Source organism: Leucopleurus acutus (genome assembly GCF_964270905.1).
Source record: "Leucopleurus acutus genome assembly, chromosome: 1".
In the NCBI taxonomy this organism is placed as follows: domain Eukaryota; kingdom Metazoa; phylum Chordata; class Mammalia; order Artiodactyla; family Delphinidae; genus Leucopleurus; species Leucopleurus acutus.
The window spans coordinates 183,375,914-183,403,133 of NC_139142.1; the positions used below are offsets into that span (position 1 = coordinate 183,375,914).

A 27,220-nucleotide genomic window follows, 5' to 3' on the forward strand; every position below is an offset into this window, starting at 1 on the left:
ACTGGCACATCTCTTAAGTTCCTTTTGCTCTAGAACAGTCCCCTGGCCTTTGTTTGTCTTTCATGATGTTGACTTTTGAAGAGTCTAGTCCACACTACCTGGCTTTGCTAACTGCTTCCCCTAGATTTTGGTGGGACTATTACACAGGTGATTTTGTGTCCTTCTTATGGCATCACATCCAGTGACAGATCATGCTGATTTGTACCATTATCAATGATACAACTTTTGATCTCTTGGTTAAGTGGTATTTGCCCAATTTTTCCACTAACTAACAGAGAAATTCCTTTGTGTAACTGATAAGTAATGTGGGTGGTGCACTTTGAGATAGTACGGACATCCTGTTCCTTAACAGCTCTACTCAATGGTCTTCTCATCCACTATAATCTCTGTCTGAGTCAATTCTGATTCTGATGGTGGTAAAATGGTATGGTGGATTTTTTTTTCCTTATGATTCTATCTATATTATTAACTGATATTTTTCTATTAAAAAGTTTTTCCTTTCAAGTCCCTCCCCATTTTTAATATCACTAAGGTATAAAGGACTATTTTATTCAATGTGTTAAAATCCAGTATTATTATCATCATTATTCTTTTTGAAGCTCAAATTGCCCCCAATTTGGCTGGGCTGCCTCTTACCTGCTTGGAGATTTCCCCTCTTCAGGCAGATCCTTTAGACATGACTGATCTGGCACAATGTAATTCAGGCTCACTTTATACTTTTTTCTATCCTAGACCTAGATCATCCATTTCTTTAAAGAAACAGTGGTTCTTTTTAATGGGGAATGGTATTCCAAAACTAAGATCTGGGTACTAGACAGATCTGGGTACTAGATGTGCTCATCACTGAAATTTTTAAAATCATATAGGAGACCCTAGTATAAGAAAATTCTACTCCCCTGAGAATGTCAGAACAACATATATCAAAAGGAGAATGATGCAGAGGTCTTAATCTCCATCCTATACTCCCTTTGTTATCTCTCCATTACCTCCACTGATTAGGAAATGGTACGGTGTTGTACACTCTTCCCCAGGAGCTGTTTTCAGGAAAGGACTAAACTTCCATTTGAAGTTTGCAACCTGATACCTGATCATCTTAAATTCACATCCCCTCTGAATCAGGACTGGCCCCTCCTACTGGGGTAAGGAGGGTATAACGATTAAAAATGGGACCAATATCTTCTTGGTTGAGATCATTCAACCTCTAGTGATCTGAGACTATACCTTAATCCTATACAGGACCAATTGAATAGGAAGTATTTAACAACTGCTGCATCACCCACATAGTATGAAGTTGCCTTGCATTGGGTCCAATGTTCCTCCCACTAGCAACAATGATTTATAAGATAGATAGTAAAGGCTACCCATATACACAATGCATGGATGGATATTAAACAGCCTTCTCTTCTAGAATAAGAAGTCTTAGAACTCTACTGAAGTTCGAGTCTTCAGATGTTTTTTTGAGTATTAGGATGTGTGACTGAGGATAAAGCTGACCCAAGTCACGCACAACTAGACCTCACCAGCAGAGGTCAGGAGAGGATAAGGAGTGTAAGAAGCAAAGAGTCGTGTTTCGATAGAATAATGATATTGAAAAGTCATGTATTTTGAGCAAGATTTCACACCTCATAAAATTAAAATATAATTTTTAAAGATCTGAAAAGGCTCCAATATTCTGTTAAGCCGTGCAAAATACTGCACTGCAAAAAGGAGTAGCTGAATCCATGAAAATTCATAGCTTTACATATCCTTTCCTCCTTATTAAAAACATCAATAAGCTCAAAGAAACAATATAATCCATTATTAATAGTGTTCTCTGCAGAGTAAATATAATAAGTGTGTGTGTTTATCTGCTTCAGTGACTGTCAGGGGGAATCCAAAGCAGTCTGCAAACACCAACACCCCTCCTCTTACGAGGGACTGACTGCCTTCCACATTCTATTTTAAACAGAGAATTACCTTATGTAAAAGGAATACACTGGCAAAGCTGGAACAAAAGCCCTGATGACCTGACTATGCATCAGTGTACAAGTCTTCCCAACGGCAGGCAGGAAGTACACGTTGCAAGTGGATGCTTTGTGAAGACTGATGAACACTTGTACGCTTCCACAAGGCTATCCTTTCCACTGATTTTATTCAATGCCGCATATGAATATGCAGAATTTATTAGTTTCCTGGAAATGGCAGACCTTGGCCATTAGGACTAGGCAATCACTGAAGAACGTATGAACTAAACTGAAACTAGAAAAATTGGGGGAAATCCTGATAAACTAAAAAGTTTCCAGCCTCAGACTGCTCTGCATGTGTCTAAAGTTCTCATTCCACTTTAAAGAAACCAACTGGGCCACACGATATGAGTGCAGTGTATAGACAAGGGGAGGATGGAGTCTCAGTCGGCAGCCTCAGAACCCCCACTCCCAGTAAAAGCCTGACAAGGGAATATAAAACTATGTCTTACGTTAAATTATTAAGGTGTGCGTATCATTTCATAGTGATTCCCTGTTATATTAAACTGTTTAGAGCAAACAATCCATTAATTATAACTTTAACTGCATTGGATAAGAGGTCTTTTACTGTACAGGCAAATCTCTTTAAAAACAAAATTAAAAACAAACAACCTCCCTCAAGCATGCATTCTCCAACTAGGTTTTGTCTCATATTTCTTCTTTCCTTCACTGTCACATTTCTTGAATCATCTACGCTACTGGTTCCCACATGTCTGAATTTTCTGGACCAGGAATTCGTTTTGAAAGGGGAAGAGAGGTGGCATTGGAGAGAAAAGTCAACAGTGGGTTGCCAGATTTTTATTCTGCCAAATATGGATAAGGTACCTTCCAACTCTTCTCTCCCTCATTTCTCAAATAAAGCACACTGTCAACATTTGAAAGGACAAGCTCCGCCAACCTTTAAATTCACCTGTTTAATGACATAACACAGTCTTTATGTTCACCTGGTCGTTCACTCAGCCACCATTTATTAAGCACGTACTATGTGCCCTGCTCTAGGTTCTGGGGATACAACAGTGAACAAAGCAGATGAAACCCCCCTCCTAGAGACTACATCCTAGTGAGGAAACAGACAAAATAAAGACATAAGTAAAATACTGAGTAAGTGAAACAGTGTGAGTACTAAAGAGAGAAACAAAGGACCGAGGGGGATAGTTGAAATGCAGGGGGGAGGGAGTTCCCAACGTAAGATCTGAGATGCCAGCGAGGGTCTTATTCCGAAGGTGGCGTCATACAGTAAATACCTGGAGGAGATGAGGGACCATGCCCTGTAGCTCTTGGGGGTAGGAGGAGGGGCTCCCCAGGAGAGGAGGCAGCCAGGCAAAAGCCTGAAAGAGGGAACATGGCGGGCTAGTCGGGGAACACTGAGGAGGCTGGTGGGTGAGCAAGAGATGGGAGCAGGAGAGGAGAGACTCACGGAAACCAGTCGCACGGGGTTCTGAGATCATTCTAAGGACCTTCCCTTTTACTGTGGATGAGCTGGAGAGCAGGCAGGATGCTCCCATCAAGAGTGACATGCTCTCTCTTATTTTAACAGGATCATTCCGGCTCTTGTGGTGAACAGACAGCGGACACTAGCAGAAGAAAGAAGCTGGAAGCCCCAGAAGAAAGGTTCCAGCAGACCAGGCAGCAGAAGTGCGGATGCTGAGAAGTCATCAGACTGTGGACACACACTGAAGGCCGAGCTGACACATGAGGTGTGGGGATGGTCAAACACAACTCAGAAGTTTTTAGACTGAAACCTGTAAGGGTGGCGCTCCCACTGGTTGAGATGGGAAGCTTGTTCACAGATGGATTTGGAGAGAATAACAGAAACCCCAGTTTGGACATTTTTAAGACATCTGAGTGTATGGAGTAAGCCAGACACTAAGTCTAGACACTGAAATGCACACACAGTCTGGGGGCTGGCATTTAAAGCCAAAAGACTAGATGAGATGACCGAGGAGGAGATCCAGACAGGAAAGAGAAGTTCCAGGCCTGAGCCATGGGCTCAGGATAAAGTCATGAGACGAGAAGGAACAAGTGGAGGAAATGGAGAAAGAGCAGCCAGTGAGGAAAGAAGAATATGTGGAGAGTAGGGGTTCTGAAGGCCAAGAAGTGGGAACATGTGAGAGTGAGGCTAAGCAACCAATCACATGCGTGGGTGGGTCACTGGGAACTGACTACTTGGTGTGACAGTGCAGAGATAAGAAATAGGAAACACGAAGCAAGCACATCGGCTGGGCAAGGCCAGAGAAGGAGGTACTGGAGGTTTGAGAGGGAATAGGAAGCTGCACTAGTTAAAATGGGAGCAGAAATTCGCTAGGAGGAAGCGGTATGATGTCCAGGCAGCATAAACATCCAGCTGAGGTTTGTGATCATGGATGTAAAGTAAAACCAGTCATCCCAGTTGAGAGTCTTTTCCCAGTTGCACTGAGCCGCTCAGGTGTAGGCGCTGCAGAGGCACAAAGTTCAGCCCAGGAGAAGTGGGCAGGAGGGGGGAGGGGGCGGTCCCAGCCTGTGGCAGAGCTGAGCTGGGAAGAGAGGGGAATGAAGATATAACAGTTGTGGGATCCAGAGGGTCCACGGATTAGCCAAGTCAGGGCACTAACAGAGAGAGAATGGCCGGAACGTGGACATAAGCAAATCCCTGTGTGCCCACTTCCAAGTGGTTTGGTAGAAGTTCACCAGAGGCAGAATTGGTAGAAAGCGCCGTCACTTCCTTCTCCTGCATCCCTGGGCCGCAGGGGCCCGCCTTCTCCACCAGCACCACTGCCAGGGCACGCTGCACACACCATGCCCCTGAAAGCCACTATCATTTCCCACTACTGTCTCACCTGACCTGCCTCTAGTCACTGGATGAACAGCCAGCCTCTCAGAGCAGAAACTATGCCGTATTTGATTCTGATGTTCCAGGCTATGGCCTCGATTCTAGACCCGTGCTTGATATATAGTTGCTAAGCAGTAATAGAGCTTTATTAAGAGAAAGAAATTTCTTTGCCCAAACATCAAGGTTATGACACAGAATCAGGCAGTCACAAGAGAATTTAACCGCAGGAAGTACCCGTAGGGCTCTCTACACGGTATATGTAAAATGGCACTTTTTATCCAGAGTTATGCTACGGTTCTAATTTTCAGGAAATTTTTTATTTTAGAAAGATTTTCTAAAATATTTTTCAAATTCCAATTCCAATTTTACCTCCATTGTCTGAAACCCAGCCTCCTTCCCCCATCAAACATAAACAAACTGAGAATAATCCCCCCGATCAATAGCCTCCCTCTCAAATCATAAATTCTACAATTCATTTTTAGGTACATAAAACAATGGAGAGGGGGAGGGAGGCTCTGAGCAACCTTAAACATTCAGTCGCTGGTTCTCATGCACACCCAGCTATGGAGTCAGCTCCCCAGCCAAGTGCAATGAAGAAAGGGGAACCACTGAGTTACAAAAAAACTGATGAGTTTACTATATGTAAGACTTCTAAGTCTTTAAAATGCACATGTACTTATTTGACCACAGCAAACTCTTTTTGTTGTTGTCTGTGGAAAATGTGATTAAAAGCTCATGGCACAGTTATGTTCCAAAGAGCTGCTGGTCTGGACCACGGCTTTAGGAGCCACATGGTGCTTTAGAGGCACCCGTGAAACTTGTACACTTTAGGGGCCCAGGCTCTCGCTGCTCCCAAGCTCTGTGCTCTCACCAGGCCCGAGTCCTGAGGCATCCTCGATGGAGAACTACCCGCGCCCAATGCACTCTCTGCTAACGCCTACCTCTCCTTTTTTCCAAGTACCTATCAGAAGTTCCATAAAATCTAAAATTATTTCACCATTAATTTAATTACTTTCTTACAGTAAGAAACATGAGGGTCAAATTCTAACGATGACTACAGCACTGACATATAACACGGCACTCACAATCTCAACGGTGGCAGGTTTTATTCCTCTGATGAACGTAATTCCCCGGTAACTGTAAACAAACGCAGAGCTGGACTTACCCGTTCCATAGCTGCATTATGATATGGGAGCTCCTCTTCGCTGCAGAGGAAAAAGAGTGGATGTGAAATAGTTGAAACCAGAGCAAACTTTTAAAACATTATAAACCTGTAGGTAAACATGATGTACAACCATTTATTTATCATCTCAAGAGCTACGTAAGCGTCCATTCCACCGAATTTAACATAAAACAATGAGCTATTCTGTAACCACGTCCCCTGTCTTCAAATCTCTAGACACACTCTGTCCAATCCAGTCATCTCCTGTCACAGGTGGTTGTTTAATTTTAAATGTAAATGTAAATGAAATAAAATAAAACTTTCAGCTATGAGCCTCATTAGCCATGGTTCAGCTACCATACTGAACAATGCAGATACAGTGAGAACACTTGCACCACTGCAGAAAGTTCTACTGGACAACACTGCTCTAGTCCAGGAGTCAACAACCTTTTCCTGCAAAGGTAAATGTTGAATTGTAAATATTTTAGGCTTTGTGGGCCCCACAGTGTTTTTCATAATACTCAACTTTGATGTCGTACTGTGAAAGCAGATACTGACAGCATGTAAATAGAGTGTGGTTTTGTTCCCATGAAACGTTTACAAAAATAGGTGGTGAGCTGGATTTGGCCTATAGGCCATAGTTTGCCAACCTCTACCCTAGACCATCACCTCCACTTTCTGTCTTCAACTACAGCCTGTAACAAATGATTGTTCAAAAAAATTAGTATAAGGAAATAAAACTGCCTCCCATGGATTTATGAATTAAAAAGAAAACTTCAATTTTTATTCTGTAAATAAGGAAAGCTTCATTTGTCGAAACTTCAATGGGAATAATTTTTAAAAATGTAAATATAATAAAAGATCAAATCCATTTCTCTGATACAGTAATTTTGTGATACCACCTGCAATATAAAACATTCTAAGACTCTTGAATTAATTGTAATATGAAAACCATGTACTATCTGTAAACAGTGCTATGTACTTTGAGTTGCTCTATCAGTAGTACTGATGTTTTGACAAGAACTATCCATATTCTTCCCTTAGTTTCTATTGACACCAGATAATAACACTTTTAAGAGTACAATATGTTAGTATTCAAGAGTCCAACGTTTTCAAAAGCACTCTTTTGGGGCTTCCCTGGTGGCGCAGTGGTTGAGAGTCCGCCTGCCGATGCAGGGGACACAGGTTCGTGCCCCGGTCCGGGAAGATCCCACATGCCGCGGAGCGGCTGGGCCCGTGAGCCATGGCCGCTGAGCCTGCGCGTCCGGAGCCTGTGCTCCGCAACAGGAGAGGCCACAACAGCGAGAGGCCCGCGTACAGCAAAAAAAAAAAAAAAAAAAAAAAGCACTCTTTTGCTACTCCGGAGAGTCCTTAGGTGAAGCGTGAAGCTACAGCAATGAAACTGACCAAAAGGTGTAAGAGCCAAAAGAGATCTCAGAGAGATAGTCCAACCCCCTCATTTCACAGATAAGAAAACTAACATTTTCACTCAGACACCATCACTCATCCCGGTACAGAGATGTTCAGCACTATCTAACCCAGTGGGTTCAAACTTAGATAAGTATCTATCTTCAGATTGTTCAAGAGTATATGAAAAACAGGCTAAGAAACCAATTCTCAAGAAAAAGAATATGAGGATTAAATATAAGTTGCTTTTTTTGAAGTGCCTACTCACCTTTTTTTTTTTCTTAAATAGCTTTTGTTAGGCTCTTAGTCTAACTTTCCCTGCTGATTTGTAATCCTGATTACTAGTAATGCATGAATTACCAGTGATGCATGAATGGCACCCATCCATTCTTCATTTACTGGCAGAAGAAGGCCTGTCAACACTACTGGAATGTACTTGCTAGGTGATGAGGTCAGCAAGGACATCTTGAAAGAATAAGAACATCTGGCAACCTCTGTGTGGACCAACAATGGTATTTCTGGGGTGAGTGGGCTGGGCTGCCCTGGGCAAGAGCAACCTTCTGTGCAGCTGATTTGAGCAGATCCTGACCTAACACTGAACACTGAACATTCCTAACTGCACATGAAGTGCCAACTCTGGCTGCCACCAGAGGACAAGCTCTTCAGTGTCCTCCTATTCACTAAACAAGACTAACAGACCTAACTGTGCCTGTTCTCAACACTGAATCAGAACCAAGTTCTGCACACGTCTGTGGAATGGTGCGAATCATCTGCTCAGGCTACATGGTCTGTGCCAGGCAGGTCCTACCCCCGCCTCTGGCAACCACCAGTATGTTCCCTATATGTATGAGCTTGGGTTTTCCTTTTTTTACATTTCACACATAAGTGACATCACACAGCATTTGTCTTTCCCTGACTTATTTCACTTAGTATAATGCCTTTAAGGTCCACCCATATTGTTACTAATGGCAGAATTTCCTTCTTTTTTATGGCTGAATAATATTCCCCTGAATATATTCACCACACATCCATTCATCTGTTGATGGATGCTCAGGCTGTTTCATGTCTTGGCTACTGAGAATAAAGCTGCAATGAACATGGTGGGTACAGATACCTTTTTGAGTTAGTGTTTTCAGATACATACCCAGAAGTGAAATTGCTAGATCAGACAGTAGTTCTATTTTTGATTTTTTGAGGAACCTCCATACTATTTTCCATAGTGGCTATACCAATTTACGTTCCCACCAACAGTGTACAAGGATCCCCTTTTCTCCACATCCTTGCAAAACTTGTTATTTCTTGTCTTTTTGATGATATTCATTCTAACGGGAACAAGGTGATATCTCACTGTGGTTTTGATTTGCATTTGCCTGATGATTAGTGATGTTGAACACATTTTCATGTACCTATTGGCCATCTTCTTTAGAAAAATACCTATTCAGATCCTCTGCCCATTTTTTTATTGGATTGTTTGGCTAGAGTTGTATAAGTTCTTTGTATATTTTGGATATTAGTCCCTTATCACAGTGGTCCCCAACCTTTTTGGTACCAGGTACTGGTTTCGTCGAAGACAATTTTTCACGGACGGTGGTGGGGGGATTGGTTCAGGTGGTAATGCGAGCGATGGGGAGCAGCAGATGAAGCTTTGCTCACTCGCCTGCCACTCACCTCCTGCTGTGTGGCCCGGTTACTAACAGGCCACAGACTGGTACCGGTCCACAGACTGGGGGTTGGGGACCCCTGCCTTATCAGATATATGATTTGCAAATCTTTTCTCCCATTCAGTAGGCTGCCTTTTCATTTTCTTCATGGTTTCCTTTGCTATGCAGAAACTTTTTAGCTTGATGTAGTCCCACTTGTTGTTTGTTTGTGTTTGTTTTTACTTTTGTTGGCTTTGCTTTTGGTGTCAAATCCAAAAAATCATCACCAAGACCAATGACAAGGAGGTTACCACCTACTTTTTCTTCTAGGAGTTTCACGGTTTCAGGTCTTATGTTCAAGTCTTTAATCCATTTTGAGTTGATTTTTGGGTATTGTATAACATAGTGGTCCAATTTCATTCTTTTGCATGTAGCTGTCCAGTTTTCCCAACACCACTTACTGAAGAAACTGTCCTTTCCCCTTTGTATATTCTTGGTTCCTTTGTTATAAATTAATTGACCACATATGCACGGACTCTAACAGATCTACGTGTCTGTTTTCATGTCAGTACCATACTGTTTTGATTACTGTAACTTGTAATAGAGTTTGAAATCAGGAAGCATGATGTCTCCAACTTTGTTCTTCTTTCTCCAGATTGCTGTGGCTATTCTGGGGCTTCTGTGGTTCCACACAAATTTTATAATTGACTGTTCTATTTCTGGGAAACATGCCACTGGAATTTTGATGAAAACTGCATTAAATCTGTAGATTGCTTTGGGCAGTATGGACATTTTAACAATATTAATTCTTCCAATCCATAGGCATGGAATACCCTTCCATTTATTTGTGTCTACTTATATTTCATCAATGTCTTACAGTTTTCAGTGTACAGGTCTTTCATCTCCTTGGTTAACTTGAGATTCCTAGGTATTTTACTCTTTTGGATGCAATTGTAAATGAAACTGTTTTCTTAATTTCTTTCAGATAGTTTGTTACCAGGGTACAGACATACAACTGGTTTTTGTATGCTGATTGCATATCCTACAACTTTACTGAATCCGTTTATTAGTTCCAACATTTAGTGGAGTCTTCAGAGACTATATAGACAGACATATCATCTGCAAATGGAGCTGGTTTTACTTCTTTCCTTCCAATTTAGATGTGTTTTATTTCTTTTTCTTGCCTAATTGCTCTGGCTAGGACTTGCAATATTATGTTCAATAAAAGTGGTGAGAGTGGGGACCCCTTGTCTTGTTCCTCATCTTAGAGGAAAAGCTTTCAGTTTTTCATCACTGAATATGATGTTAGCTGCAAGCTTGTCATGTAGCCTGTATTATGTTGAGGTACATTCACTCCATACTCATTTTGTTATGAGTTTTTATCCTGAATGGATGTTGAATTTTATAAAGTCTTAAGACCTCATAGATAGAATGTGATCCATTCATGAATTTTCTTGCACTATTGCTCCATTTCTAAAATCTTTCATACAAAATCTGCTATGTGCTCAACACTGATCTCCAAAGAACTTTTCCTCTTCTAGTCTCTGTGTTGGCATACACTCTTTCACGGCCTTCCAAAAGAGAAAACAGGGAACTATGCCTTATCAAGAGCTATACACAATGTATACATACACACGTGAAACACTGTGGCAGCCTCAGGCACCATGGCTGGCATGCTGCAGGAGTGTACTAATGTTGCTGAATGAGTGTACGAAGGGAAGGATGAATGCATGCCTGCATTCATGTATGCATCCTTACCGTGACACCTAAATATCCTCCAAGTAGAAGAAAGGGAAGACCAAAATCTGGGTGACTGCAGTGTTCTTTTAGATCAGCAAACTACAGCCCCTGAATGAAATCTGGCCATCAGCCTGTTTCTGTAAATGAAGTTTTACTGGAACACCACCATGCTCATTTATATATGGTCTATGGTTGTTTTCAGGCTACCATGGTAGAGCTGAATAGCTGTAAGAAAAACCATATGGTCCACAAAGCCAAAAAGTATTTAATATCTGCCTCTTTACAGAAAATGTTTTCCTACCCCTGCTTTAGAAAACGAAGGTTTGTCGTCTAATGGAAAGAGGCACTTAGAGACCGCGTAAAGAAAACACCAAGCTGATAGCAAGAAGCTACGCCTTGTAGAAATACACAAAGTAAAAACAACAACATAGTCATCACTGGAAACACAGGGACCTTACCCAGATCTATTTTCTTTTATCTGCTATTAAGCTTAAAAGAATTACTAATTAGAGTGTATGTGCTTATAATTTCTCAATAGCTCAAATGGAGTATTTCTGTAACTATGAGATAAACTTTCATTTGGAAACATAAAAGTTAACTTGTGAAAATCAGTTATTCAATATACTGACTAAATTTTATTTCTGATTTTGTAGCAAATTTTGCCTAAGTTTAGATTTACTCTAGTCAAAATTATTGGATGGGTAGAAAGAGTTCTCAAGGCCTCGTCATTAAAACAGATATTCTTTAAAAACAAAAACACCATTATTCTGGCTTACAAATATTTATATAGTCACATTAAACTACAGACAATGTGCTAAATTTTATAAATATACACATTTTGATAAGTAGTTGAAAATCTGAAGCTTGGTATTAATTTTATCTTTATTTTTGAAACAATTTCCTTCTAATTCTTCTATTAATAACTTGTGGCCTAAAAGCATTATCTATGATTATCCAAATACCAAGCATTCTTTGTCGAGCAGACTGACAGTGACTATTTTTGAAAAAAGTGTTGAAAGTTCAAATACTGAAAGTTCTCTAAGTTTTTAAATAAGCTCGATTTCTCCATTCTCCAGATACAAGTCCATCAGAGGCATGCAGCTAGGGACAGCTCCCCATTTCTGCGTACTAAACAAAGACGACCCTGTTCCAGCATCACGCCAGGCTGGTTTGGCAACAGTTTTTATATTTATTGTGAAATCTGTTATAAAATCAAGTTAGTCCTATACTGTATTTGTAAATTACTGTCATCTTCCACATATCATAACAAGTAATTTAAGTTACAAAAACTGTAATTAGATATGAAGTCAGCAGCCTTCAGAGAAGGCTGCAAAGTTACTTTGTACCATTTTATTGACCTTGACACTAAAACGCATGTTTATCACAGAACCAATCAGAAATTACAAAGAACTAAGACAGCAGAAAGAAACGCGCTTGATCAAGGTGTGACAGGGAGCAACGTCTAAATGCCTAGGCCAGGTGACTTTATTCAATAGCGCAAAAAACCCAGCAGCAACCTTGGGAGAAAGTGTCTCACTGAAATGAAGCACTGTAACAAAAATCAATGCCTTTGGTGAAATTCAGTAAAGCCTAACATCACACTAAAATCCATTTCTATGCTTCATTATTTTTGTTTGTGCTGCCTGCTTTAGGATTGCACCATGGAGTTAATACAAAATTTAGGGGGGCAGTATGAGGACTGGTTGGGCTTCGTTTTCAAAGACCGGTGAGCTCACCAGTGGGATCATTTCAAACAGATCCCTCTCCTTAGGCACTCTTCTTTCCCCCTTTAATTTTCTTTCTAGGCATTTCGAAGAGCTTCTTCGATGTTTCTCTTATTAAAACTACAGAGGCAATAGAATGCAGAAGGTCAGAACTCAGGCTCTGCCCTGAGGCTGCCACGGTCAGTTCCCCAATCTTACTGCGAGCGCAACCTGGGCAAGTTGCTTGATCTCTTTGTGCTTCAGTTTCATCTAAAAAAAGACAAAAACAGTACCTATCCCAAAGAAGTTTTGAGAGGAATAATCCATGTTAAGAGCTTAGAACAGTGCCTGGCACACAGTAAGCGCTCAATAAATATTAGCTAATATTATTAAGGTAAATCACTGACTGGCTTTTTTTCCCACTAGAGCCAAATGGACCTCAGCACAGAGGTAAAAAGAAACATGGAGTAACTGAGTGTGATTTTTAGACTGTAGACACAGGCTAGGCTCTTGGGCCAGAACCTAGTTGTTTCAAGCAATGAGAAAAGAGAATTTAGCTAATTCCTAGACCCTTCTGGAATGCACGGATTTTTCATACGTATTTTGTCCTATATTAGACCATTTTATGATAACATCCTTTGTAGTGGTTCACGCCCATCACAAACACTTGGGGAGGTCAAAATCAGCTGAGTTGTATCCTACCTTCTGAATCAGAATCTGGGATACAACCCAGCTATCTATTTAAACAAACAAACAAACAAACATTTTCCAACTAATTCTAATGTGCAGGAGATTTTGGGACCCACTGATCTTGACAGTGCTAAATGCTCGAAGTGTCCTTCCAAACAGCATTCACATACCTCAGACCTGCACATTAACCCACACAAATGTAAAATCATTTCCTGTCACATTTGTGGCCAAGTTTGATTTACTTAAAAAAAAAAAAAGCCGAATGGGGGTTTCCCTTAGGGACAGTATTTTCATCACAGTTACACACTGCTCTGTTGGTCTGCTGAAATTCAGTCTTCTAATTAGAACTAGGCAGGAGAACATTTCGGATATGCTGATATCATTAGGTAGCATAATGACACCTTACGTTTGTCTAGACCTGTATGTAGTATTCTATCATTTTATTTCTTCAAAGTTTCAAGTACCCCTAAGTATGTAGAGCAATTAATGATTTCTGTTTCACAGATAAGGTGTGAAATAGTTAACTGAAACCAGCAAAGCCAGAAGAAGAGCATACATTCTAACTCCCAGAACTGTTTCTGTTTGCTTGCGTCACCCTGAGAAAAACAAGATACAACAAAATACTTTCTAAATGCAAGAAACCTGAACAGAAAGGAAGAAGAAGGTCTGAGTACTATAAAGTTACTGCTATGAACTCCCTAAGAAATTGTATTCCTCCTTCAAAATGTAATCATGTATCATAACATAAAAATCCCTGGCTTCTTCCTCTTTATAATAAATGAGACTGGGAAAGGATAAATGTGAATAAGTAGTAGGTTAATCACTAAATTGTATGGAACCATACAAACTACAAAGATGCAGAAAAGTCTCCAGCCCATGGGAATCTTACTAAACAAAGCCAGAACCAAACAGGCAAATTCACATCATTTCAGGATGTTTTTAAGAGTCAAAACCACTTTAACTACTTTACTTTATAGTGCTCTAGACCTCTCTCGACTCCTTACAGAACATACTCAGGATAAATGGAATTAATTTTCAGAAGCAATAACACGAATACATTTCCCACCATAAGGAAGATCAGTGGCATTTCTTTTCATTGCTCATTTTCAGGCTGCACGATACTAAAGTTCTAACTGCTAATTATTTTTAAAATGCATTTACATAAAATAAAATGTTTTATAATTATTTTTGAAATACAAGTTGTTATTGATTTCCACTTAATTCTGCTAAATTATTAATATAACACATTCATTGCACTTAATGTTCTTACTAAAACACAATTAATATTAAAGACTGTATTCTTAACTATAGTTCAATTTCAATCACAGAGGTTAAAAATGCCAGGAATTTAATAAAAAAAGCATGTTGCAGGATCAATCTTGGAATCTTATTCAGAGCAATGCTATTAAAAATAAAGAAAATCAATGAAATAGGAGACCATAGAAACATAATTTTAAAAGTTAGCTTTCAAACTATGCAACTTACTGTAAGAAGCCAAATCTATCCGTGACTTTGTAAACAAGGTAATCAGCATCTTCCCAAGGTTCAATCTCTGCACCTTCTCGTCCCTATAATAGGGGACAAAGAAGGGTGTTATTGGGAATATATAAAACTGAATAATTTCTTAAAAAGAGCAAAAAACAAGACTTATTTTTTGCTAAAAATAAGAGCTGGAACTGAGGCATTATCGACCCTAATTAACTTAAAAAAATTTTTCTGGCAATAATCACTATTTCTTTGATACAAACTTTGGAAGACATTAAGCTGTGATCAGACCTGGGTTCCTGTGAGAAACAGACTGGGAAAGAGGGAGCAATGGAGGACAAGAAGCCACTCAAGAATGAACCGCCAGGGCTTCCCTGGTGGTGCAGTGGTTAAGAATCCGCCTGCCAATGCAGGAGACATGGGTTCGGGCCCTTGTCCGGGAAGATCCCACATGCTGCGTGTGCCACAACTACTGAGCCTGCGCTCTAGAGCCCGCGAGACACAACTGCTAAGCCCACGTGCCACAACTACTTAAGCCCACTCTCCTAGAGCCCGTGCTCCACAGCAAGAAAAGCCACCACAATGAGAAGCCCACGCACCGCAACGAAGAGTAGCCCCCGCTCGCCGCAACTAGAGAAAGCCCGCGCGCAGCAATGAAGACCCAACATAGCCAAAAATAAATAAATAAATTTATTTTTTAAAAACAGAATGAACCGCCAAACTTGAAGGTTTTAGAGTGAAAACATCTTAGAAGAAAGTATGTCTTGCTTTTTCATCCTAACTTCTCAGAAGAGTAGGCTACCTACTTTGCCTCTCTTCCTCTTCACTCCCAGCTCTACTGGCCCTGATACTATCCTTGCCAAGGTCAAAACCGGCCTCCCACCGTCAGATCCCGTGGACACTACTCTGGCTTCCTCACCGAATGGACTTTTCCACTGTGCTTGTCAGTGCTGCCCAGCCTCATGACACCATCGTCTCTTGGTTCTCCTGCCCCTCCCCTACTCTTCTGTGACAGCTTCCTCATGGGCTGCCCCCATCAAGTGTCCGTGTGCCTAGAGCTCCATCCTCAGCCCACTGCCCGTCACACTCCCCTCCTGAGCTGTGAAGCAGCACTGATTAGAGCAGGAGCCCCAGGGCAAGAGTCTACACTAATCCCTCACGTTTCACACTTAGTACCCGACTGTCTCGTGGATGTTTTATAACTGCCTGTTCATGTGTTTTCTGAGTAGGCCGTGAGCATCTTGCGGGCAGGGACCCCTTGTAACTCACGTTTGTACAGTGAAACCCCAAGGCCTAGCATGACACTTGGCCTGGTCACTAAGTGTTAACTGCATGAAAAAAAAAAATGCACGTGAGCATGAACAAACGATGGTTCTATTGGTTTTAAATTAGTTAAGCAGTTAAATAAATTAATTGGGTTTTTCACGGACTACATTAAAACCTAATCATAATAATGGGAAACGGTGTCTGATGTTCCAAACAACCAACTTAAAAAGAAACCTTGGGAACATGATTGTTCAGTTGAGCTCTGCCTGTATGCCTCCCTGGAAGCAGGGCACAGTCCAGATGGCCTTCTATAATTTCATGTTCCTGTTATTCTCATAAGTAATCAAAAATAACAGATACAAAATTACATCCAAGTGATATAAATATAAAACATGACATTTATAAATCATGGCTACAACTCATTGTAGATCTCAAGAGCTAAGGTAATAATAAGGATATATGTAAATCATCAACAACTGTGATTTTCTAGGGCATCAAAAATGAGATTCCAGGGCTTCCCTGGTGGCACAGTGGTTGAGAGTCCGCCTGCTGATGCAGGGTACACGGGTTCCTGCCCTGGTCCGGGAAGATCCCACGTGCCACGGAGCGGCTGGGCCCGTGAGCCATGGCCGCTGAGTCTGGACGTCGTCCAGAGCCTGTGCTCCGCAACGGGAGAGGTCACAACAGTGAGAGGCCCGCATACCGCAAAAAAAAAAAAAAAAAAAAAAGAGATTCCATAATTAACTTAAGGATAAAATGCTAATGGAGATTATACATCATGTATAAATTCAAATTTTCAGATCCATGTTCAATTTTTAACATCACGTATCCATTATAAATAAAATGGGTATCCAATTCCATATACTAATATATTAAAATATTTATTGAATACCTAGTATGAGCCAGAACTATTGTAGGTATTTAGGATACAAGAGCAAATCAAACAAAAGAAATTCTTACCCTCGGAGAGTTTACATTCTAGGAGGGAGAGCAGACAACAAAGTATAATATAAAATATGCTAATACTTTAAATGCTATGGTGAAAAGTAAAGAAGAGAAAGGGGATAGAGAGAGCCAGGGGGTGGAGGGGTGTATTTTTTAAACGGTGTGGTCAGAGAAGATTTCACTAAGAGGTAGCATCTGGGCAAAGAAAAAGAGGAGGCAATAGGGCATGAAGGTATCCAGGATACAAGTGTTCCAGGAAGAAGAAATAGCCAGTGCAAAGGCCCTGAGGCAGGAGCAAGCCTGGAAGAAGTGTTGGAAGAATAACAAGTGACCAGAGTGGCTAAAGCACAGGGAAGGAGGAAGAAAAAATACGGAGATGAAGTCAGAGAAATATGATGACTTCAACAGTCACGGGAAGTAAACAAACTGCTGCTGTAATTTAAGCTCTCCAAAAAGGAACTCCATTTCTATTTATACTTCTGTAAATAAAAATTACTCAAAGAGTAAATATGAATACTTACTCTGTCATATTTAGCAACTATTTCAGCTCGCTCCTGGGCAAGTTTGATTGCTACATCCTGGTTTGAATCTGTGGAGAGATCAAATTTCAATGAACTGTTATTTAAAGATTTATAAAGTTAATTAATTAAAAAACTAAGATAAAACAAATGAAAATAAAACAGTAAATCAATGCTGCCTAAAATGACAAACCAGCAAAATCGAATAAAGTATCCGTAATTATAACTTTGAAATATCAACATATCTACCATTTCAATATTACAATACCATACTCAAAAGAAAGCAAATTTGTTAACACAGCATTAACTTAGGGGATATGGTAAATCTTATCGCTCAAGAGTTAATTTTGGATCTAGTTTCATAGAAATAAATATTAAAGTAGAAACTGGAACTGAGAGCTCTAAGTTTTCAGATGAAATCCACTTGGGTAGATGATGAGAAGAGCATTCAAGAAGGCTTCTAAAATTTTAGGTAATTTGCTCGCAAAATAAATCAGTGCAAGATAGACTTCAGGAGTTAAAAAAATATTTCTCTGACATGATGAATATAATCATTTCTTCATTTAGCCTCTCAGGTCTCCCTTATCAACTGCCCCAACTACTATTATAATCTCCAGTTTTTTACCACAATACAACCACAAATAAAGTTTTCTTTCTTATTACCACCAGGTTATCTTTCAAAATCATTAAGTCTGATAACAAGTAAAGGTCAAAACATGAAATAGTGTGGATATGATTACACACCCCAACTACCATAAATAAAAATAAAAGATCAATGACAGACTGTATAAAAGGCACCTCTGATCAAGAAGAAAGACAAGCATTCCAGTGGAAACTGGGCAAAGGTCATATGCAAGAAATTCACAGGAGTAACAACAGCAGTGACAACTCTGTGTTCTGCACAGAGTAACCGGCAGATAATAAGATACTGTCAGCATCCGATACTGCGGGAAAGCACTTTACATGCCTTATCACACTTAATTCTCACAACGGCACTTTACTGTATTAATTCTATTACACAGATGGAAAAAAAATGAGGTTTAGAGATTTTAACCAACTTGTCTAAGGTCACAAAGCTAGTAAACAGCAAAGATAGATTCAAATCCAGACAGTATTGACTCCACAGTCCATAATTTTAACCACTACTTTATAAAAAAGATCACTAAAGACACGAAAAAGGATGTCCAGTTAAAGATGGCAGATGGAACACACACTTTTATATCCATTCCTCCTAAAACCCCACTAAAACGACAATATAGGGATTCTTTAAATCCTTGCCCTCGGTGGCCCAGCAAATGGAGGTTCCAGAGAAGAGGTGAGGGTGGGGTTAAAAACAGGGAGTTGATCAAAGAAGTCAAGTCCCGAGAGTTGAAGGGATGCGTGTGTGTATGTAAGAGGTTGAGTGAGTACAGGGAAGAAAACCAAATCCTCACCCTCCAAAGCAGGAAACCATGAGATAATGACTAAATCTGCAGAACAGGAAGCGGCAATATAGGCATGGTATCTAGCGCTTTGCAAGTAAACGGATAATGAACCAGCTGGGAGTGGAGAGTGATTACTTCTTAGGGGTGGGCAGCCCGGAGGGAGGGGTGTGGAAGTCAGCTTATTTTTCAAAATAAGTTTTACAGGCTGCTGAATCTTTACACGAAGTACAGCTCTGATAAAAATAAAAGCTAATTTTAAAAGCCAAGACATGGGGGAAAAAAACTCAAGTCATCAGAAACTAAGGAAATACAAATTTTAAAATACCACTTTGGAGGGGGATGGACCTAGAGTCTGTCATACAGAGTGAAGTAAGTCAGAAAGAGAAAAACAAATACCATACGTTAACTATGGAATCTAAAAAAAAAAAAAAAAAGTTTCTCATGAACCTAGAGGCAGGACAGGAATAAAGATGCAGACGTAGAGAATGGACTTGAGGACATGGGGAGGAGGAAGGGTAAGCTGGGACGAAGTGAGAGAGTGGCATGGACAGAGATACACTACCAAATGTAAAATAGATAGCTAGTGGGAAGCAGCTGCATAGCACAGGGAGATCAGCTCGGTGCTTTGTGACCACCTAGACAGGTGGGATAGGGAGGGTGGGAGGGAGACGCAAGAGGGAGGGGATATGGGGATATATGTATGCATATAGCTGATTCACTTTGTTATACAGCAGAAACTAACAGAACATTGTAAAGCAATTATACTCCAATAAAGATGTAAAAAATAAATAAAATAAAGGGACTTCCCTGGTGGCACAGTGGTTAAGAATCCACCTGCCAATGCAGGGAACATGGGTTTGATCCCTGGTCCAGGAAGATCCCACATGCTGTGGAGCAACTAAGCCCATGCACCACAACTACTGAGCCCGTGTGCCACAACTAATGAAGCCCGTGTACCTAAAGCCCTTGCTCCACAACAAGAGTAGCCACCGCAATGAGAAGCCCACGCACCACAACGAAGAGTAGCCCCCTCGCCGCAACTAGAGAAAGCCTGCACACAGCGACGAAGACCCAACACAGCTAAAAATAAAAATAAATAAATAAAATACCACTTTGCACCTATCTCACACTGACCAAGAAATGCATTGATATTACTCAGTCTTGATATAGTGTGGGGAAATCTGCCATTACTTATGCTGTGGGTAGACTTACAAATGTATAAAATCTTTCTGGAAAGCAACTTGATAATATGTATCAAAAATCTTAAAAACAGGGCCTTCCCTGGTTGGCACAGTGGTTAAGTCTCTGCACTCCCAATGTAGGGGGCCCAGGTTCAATCTCTGGTCAGGGAACTAGATCCCACATGCATGCCGCAACTAGGAGTTTGCACACCACAACTAAGGAGGCTGCCTGCCGCAACTAAGGAGCCCACGAACTGCAACTAAGGAGCCTGCCTGCCACAACTTAAGACCCGGCACAACCAAATAAAAAAATAAATATTAAAAAGAAAAAAACCTTAATAGGTAGAGACTATAGTCCAATAAATACCCACGTAATAGCAAAGTGCTGTCTATACGTTAAATAGTATTAAGGACAAAAGACAAGAAAAGTTTTCTAAAGTAAAGAAAAAAATAAAAATTTTTAAAAATCTTAAAAACAGGCATCTCCTTTACCCAATAATTCCACCTCTAGGAATTTATGATAATGAGATAATCAAACAAGCACAAGGTTGTTTATAATAGTAAAAATAGCAGAATGGAATTTGTGAATTTCTTAAAGCTTATTTGGGAAAAAAATGTTTCTGCCACTGCTTTTCTCAGACTACAAAGTGTCAATATACTATCCTTTGAGGGAAATGTGAATAAATAACAAATGGTTCAATAAAATAACAAAAATACAGGTTAGTTGTTCAGATTTTCACAGTTAACTTATACAATCAGAAGTCTGGGATACTCAACTCAATTATACACATATTTATTATCCTATTTTAGACGTATGAGCCTTCATCAATTCCTTTTTCCCTCTCCTGTTACCCAGCTTTAACACATTACACTTCTACAAAAGGACAGGGAAAGCAAATTAACAGAAATTAAACTCAAACTAGGAAACTTGGCTACTTAGTAAATTCTATTTCCATTACCAGAACAGCTAAGCATGAATTTCTATGGTGATTAGGCCAAATCCAATAAATGAGTGCTTTCTTTGAAGTATTTTATACTAGTCCTTTATTCCTGCTACTAGTCCTAGGAGTCTCAACTATATTTCCAACTTAACAATGAAAAGTTTAAGAGTGTAAAGGCAAGAACTGGAAACAGTATAGAGTTCGGAAGTGAAGATGGCAAAGTATCCCAAGAAAACATCATTGTGGCAAACTGTAAGCTACAACGCTTTACATGGGTCGTCTCCAATCTAGAGATTTCCAGAAAGGAGACCTAGCCAAGTAATAGGGGTTGTACTGGAATTGGATGAAACTGTACCTAATTTTATGGGAATAAAATGATTAACATGATTAGAATAGTTGACTCCAAATCAAGTCAGTACTAATCTTTAAATTCCTTTAGAAAGTTCTTATCCTTGTATTTCCTGATGCGGAGAAAATTTTGTAATGTTAATGAATGTAAAAGAGAACAGAGTTAAGGTCAAACTAATTTTATAAAATATAGCCAAACCTGCTTCTTTGAAGAGACTAAATAGAAATGCCAATCTTTCCCAATACCAAGTTTAGAGACATTATTTACTAATCCGCGTTATGAAGCAAGCATCTTTCCAGTAAGAAGCAGTGTCCTTATGCAGAATTCACTATAGTTATATTTCATACTGTCTGATCTACAGTTGAGAAGTTTATTAAGAATTATAGTAGAATACTCCCTTTGGTTTTGTTCTGATTGCTTATTTAGAAATTCCACTGCAGAACAAAGAGTTTGCCCTATAAACACTGACCACAGAAGGTATCGGCAGCTGTCTGTGTCTATGCAAGTGTGCACTGACTTCCAGGCTGTGTTCCGGGGCACTGGTCATTATCAAACACAGTATTCAAATATCACAGTATTCAAGCCAAATTAAATCAAATTATCTTAATTGACTTTACATCTAATGTAACAATGTTTCAAAGTACAAGAGACACATTTTAAGTAGTAAGGATAGAAAGGCATTTGGATTAAATACTCAAGTATACAGAAAACATCTCTGGGCACAAATGAACGGAAGAAAATGACAACTAGAGCATTTTAAGAAGACCTCTAATTCCATTTAAACATAAAAACTTTAAAGAATCAAGTATCCACCTGGATTGTAACTTAGTATCACTAAGTTAGCCCCAAATGGTAATGAACAATTCATTCAAAGTTACTAAATTTTAAATTCAATGAAACAAAATTGACAGACCATTTTTCCTAGTATACATTTTGACAGATGAATGTAAATAAATATATATTTCAATTTAAAAAGTACTTTACCCTTTGTTAGATAACCAGTCTGGCTTTGGGAATTAACAACAGCTTCAGTCCTCATAGAGTAAACTTATCTCTTCCAAGATTCCATTACTGCTTTATAGTTTGCAAGCACACCAAGAGTGTTAGGTGGTCCCTCACACATTCTGCAACAAACTGAAACAGAAAAGCGGAAGGCAGCTCTACTTTAAACTATTTGTGAAACAGGCACAAGAAAGAAAAGGTCTGAGATATATTCTAAGGAGGAAAAAAAGACCTTGCTGTGGTTACACGCACTACAGATATTCAAACAAAGATGATGTTTGTTGAGGGTAAAAACATGCCTTTCAGGCTAGATCCCAAGTATGAACCACACCAGCCTACACCCAGCATTCCATCTAGTAACAAACAGGGGCTTTGAATATGCCTTAATCTTGCACTTCAAAATTAGCCACATTCTTATTACTTTTAATAAAACTTGTCTTGGAGCAATAAAGAAAAGTTGTATTTAAAACATTAAACTAAAGCTAAGTAGGAATACTCTTCTCGAGTACATTTTATAACTTAATTTTAATGATACTTTTTAATGTGAAAGCTTCAGCCCCTGTTTCAGACACTAAGCAAATGCATACTAAATTCTGGAGGGTTTTGGAAATATTTAACACACCACACATATACAAGTGAAATAAATGTTTCATGAAACAAAACACATAGCTTACTGCAGGGTGGCACTGTGAAATGTCCTATTTATTCTTTCCTTCTTCCCTTCACTGTTTCCTTCTTCTTTTTTTTTTTTTAAAGGGTTGGGACCTACAATATGGAAAGTACTTTGCAAAAGTGACAGCCACCTTAGAGGCATGATTATGAACATTAATTACACTTAACTGGACACCAGTGAATTACGTTTACACTCAGCTTAAGCCAGGTGTAACATTCAATACAGGTAAAAGATGTCAGAAGCTTAGAGAGAGAGAAAAAGTTCAAATCATAAACCAAGGAATGAGAATCAGACTGGCATCAAATTTCTTATCAACTAGAAGGTAATGAAGCACTTATTTTCAAAGTTCTGAGAAAAAAAAAATTATCATGAGCTTGGAATTCTATACCAAGCTAAACAACTGATTCGGTATGAGGAAAAAGTAAAAACGTTTACAGATATTACAAGGTGGGGTGAGCTGAAGAATGACTCCCCAAAATATGTCCACATCCTAATCTCTGGAACTTGTGGATGTACCTAATATGGCAAAAGGAATTTGCGGATGTAATTAAGTAAGGATCTTGAGGTGGGAAGGTGACCCTGTATCGTGAAGGTGGGCACAACGCAATCACAGGAATCTTATGAAAGGCAGCCAAGAAGGTCAGAGGAGGAAGTAGGTGTGAGGATGAAGGCAAGAGGCTGGAGTGATGTGAGGAAAGAAGGGGCCATGAGCCAAGGAAAGGAGGCAGCCTCCAGAAGCTCAGAAAGGCAATGATGCCCATTCTCCCCTAGTGGCTCCAGAAGCAATCAGCCCTGCTGACTTCAGCCCAGTGGAACTGATTTCAGACTTCTGGCCTCCAGCACAGTAAGAGAATCAATCTTGTTGTTTTAAGCCACCAAGTTTGTCATAGTTTGTTACAGCAGCAAGAGGAAACTAACACAATGATTCAGAGTTTACTGCCTAAACAATGTTTCTCTGACAAAGACTCTCTCCTTGTCCAAACTTTTAACCACCTTCTTTACTAGGCCTTGAGTCCTGTTTTAGCCTGCCTAGCCCAGCTGTAGCAAAAATCCTGCTAAGTCAGTTCAGTGAGAGTCTCCCCACCCTTGACATCTCTTTGCTCTTGATATCTGGTCAGATTCCTCATCCCCCACCCTTGATATCTGGTAAGACTGGCCTGCCTCTACCAAAAATCCTGTTAAGTTGGTTTAGCAAGAATCCCATCCTTGAAGTCTCCTCTTAGTAATTTTCTATCCACCAAGGCCCTCACTTGACTGACTGACTATAAATCTCTTATTTATAGGGATTTCTTTATTGTTTTAATAAGTGTCAGAATAATTTTTTAACAGAATCAAAAAAAGGGGTAGACACAGGATCCATGCAATCTCAGGAAGCTAACCGTGTAGTTGCCTAGAGAGTGACCACCCTGCATTAGAATAGGGAATACAAGGTGTCTTCAAGAAGAAAGTGGATTCTAGGCAACATGTAGATCACAGATATTATTAGCGATACAGTGAAAGCTTACATATGAAAGACACCAAAAAGAGGATAAGAAGACTATTAGAAAATTCAGAACAAAGTAGAGAGTGATAAAAGTCATGGTCAAATATGAAGCAATGTACTAAGGGGCATGGCTATGAATTTGATACATATGGGAAAAGTGAATTCATCTGACCTTGACACTTTCAACATTAGGATTATATTTCCTTCCTACATACTTCATCATAATGTTTGAGATTGAAGTAAATTATATTGACTACTGACACTGTGATTATATAAGGATTTTATTGGCTTTTAATGTTCATAATCAACTATATACAAAGCATCTAAAATTGAACTCTGATCTGCACACTTCCACACACCCCACTCCAAACCTAAGTCCCCCCTTCCTAGAAGCAGCCACCGTTATCTCCCAAAACTATTCTCCACACTATACAAGAATCTGCATGTATGTATGCACATACACATATATTTAAATGCCCCTTTTCTATTTAAAAACTAGAACCATTCTATAAATAATTCTAGATCTTACTCTTTTTTGCTTAACAGGACATCTTCGAGCTTATGCATATCAACACCAATAAAGCCTTAGCAACCAGTTCCTGCAGGAAAGAAGTTTAGGCTGTGAGCCCTGGTTTGTGGCATCTGCCAATTTCTATGCTGTGAATATTCCCACTGTGGCAGCCACTTACCAAGGTACCAGTGTGATGTCACCAGACGCATAGTTCAGGCTGGGTCCAATATATCAGTGGATCTACCGCAACCTTTTTCACAGCTGTAAAGTTTCCCAATGCATGAACATAATTTATTCAACTAGTCCTTTCTTAGGAATTCGAACTAGGATAAACTAGAGAGTCAATTTGTAATGAGAGTTAAAGGTGAAACATTATGAGGTAAAGAGCTTAATAGGTTACTGTAACCAAAGGCAAGCTGAAAAAAAAGAGGAAGCAGAAACTACCAGTAAGCTGAGAAAAAGATGCTTCAGAGAGGAAAACGGTACCCAATACGCAGAGAAAAGCAGAGTCACCATCAGAGAGACCTTTTAGCCTAAAAGAAAAAAGAGAGAGTCTAGCCCGCCTCTGAGCTGCTGCTGCGGTTGCTGGCTCTCCTCTCCTGCTCAATGCATGTACACAAAGCAAATGCCTTCTCCTGAAATGATCTGAGTGAATTACCCACGTCTATAATCTGAGTGCTTTAATTCCATCTCAGCTTTCAACCAAAAGAGGCCCTAAGCATCGATGGTGTCTAAACAATGTTTCAGTTATTTGTGATCGCTTTCGTAGAATACTCTGGACTAAGATACACCAATTATAAAGATTCTTCTAATGATAAAATCTTAAAAGGCACCATTGCTAAAAACGTCAGCATTTATTTTGCCGTGCTCTAGATCCAAGGCTGAAGGGAACGCTCAGAGGAGAAATAAGCCGAGTTAAACAGATCAACATCAAAACACAACTAAAAACAAAATAAAGGAAGGCACACCAGTCACAAGAGAACCTGAAATACCACTTATTTTAACTAGTTATTCTGTGAGAGATGAAATTCAATACGGACACTTAAAAGTGACGTATACCTACTCTCCCCGCAACAAAGTTTATTACTGGGTAGCATCCTGGGAGAGCTTCACATCCTTAGCCAAAAGCTCCACCTGGTGGTCCTGTGAGCACTGATCCCAAATCTCCTGTCCCTTTTACCCTAATCCATGCTCCTGCACCCTCCAGCACAGTCCCACCTCCACCCCTCACAGCTCAGTTAACTCCACCTTAAACAAGTGTCGTATCAAAAATGTACAACCTCAAAAACCCATTTCTCTCCTTCTTCCTTCCCCCACTCGAGTAGTAATCTCAGAAAAATCATTTGGCTTCCTTCCCTCTGTCCATGTTAACTTGGAAACAACACAACAACAAGATTCTGATCACAGTTGCAATTACAAAAATAGTGTAACTAATCATGATCAAGGAAGGGACAGCCAAAGGCTGAAAGTTAAATACAGGAAAGAACCAATGCCATAAACCCAAAAGTCCTCAGAAATGCCCCACTTTCCACTTCAAAAGAGCCACACAAGCTTCCACATACATCTTCATACTCCTCTGGTAATAAGCACTGTCTGATACAATAAAAGTGTTCAAACAATAAGCCTAAGTGCTCTTCAATTTTAGCTTTTAACTGTCAGTGTAAATATGATTTATACCTTTCCATTCAAAATAATTCTATTATCTCACTAGTAGCATGATATCAGCATTTTCTATTGTATCATGTTTTCATTTTTAAATTTTTCATTCTGTGTGCAGAACACGTTTCTTCAAACAAATTCTTATATAGAAGCCCAACTTTCAAGCAAGGAGAGTGATGGGGTTGAGGAGAGATAAAGCAAAGTCCTCGTGTTAGCACGTTTGTCATCTACTGCTCAAACGAGTTCTCTTCCAACAGTTTCCCAACTGCCATCGCCACCTCCCTTTCATAGAGTCCTCTCAATTCTCCAGGCCCTTCTCTTGCTTCTACAAATAAAAAGATTAACATTTTTATAATTGGTAGGTTGTCTGTATGTTGTTTTGTTTGTAAGCATATATATTTTAAGACCTGTAAGAACAGGACACATCTCCAATATTTTAAACATGGAGCACCCAGCATGAGGTAGATATTTAATATTTCTAAAACTAATAAAATATTTTAAATCATAATTTTAACAACAATTCCAGGGAAGGCTTCTATTACTTGCTTCCTGAATTCTAGAAAGATGAGAAACAAAATAATTTTAAAGTCCTACAATTACTGACAAGGACTCATTATAACAGGATAATT

The 27,220-nt window shown here is 39.6% G+C and overlaps 1 protein-coding gene across 7 annotated transcripts in view; it reads right to left on the reverse strand.

Moving 5' to 3' along the window:
• USP6NL (USP6 N-terminal like) overlaps nt 1-27,220 on the reverse strand; it is a gene marked incomplete at its 5' end in the record, with an annotated part of 143,945 nt that overhangs the window by 45,547 nt on the left and 71,178 nt on the right. For 4 of the 7 annotated variants that reach the window (XM_082852428.1, XM_082852430.1, XM_082852429.1 and 1 more), the window contains 3 exons: nt 5,978-6,017; nt 14,640-14,722; nt 17,372-17,439. In XM_082852428.1, coding sequence (XP_082708554.1) covers nt 5,978-6,017; nt 14,640-14,722; nt 17,372-17,439 — 191 coding nt within the window. Of the gene's footprint in view, nt 1-5,977; nt 6,018-14,639; nt 14,723-17,371; nt 17,440-22,247; nt 22,398-27,220 lie in introns of all 7 variants that reach the window. The other 3 variants (XM_082852425.1, XM_082852427.1, XM_082852426.1) reach the window with 1 other exon arrangement.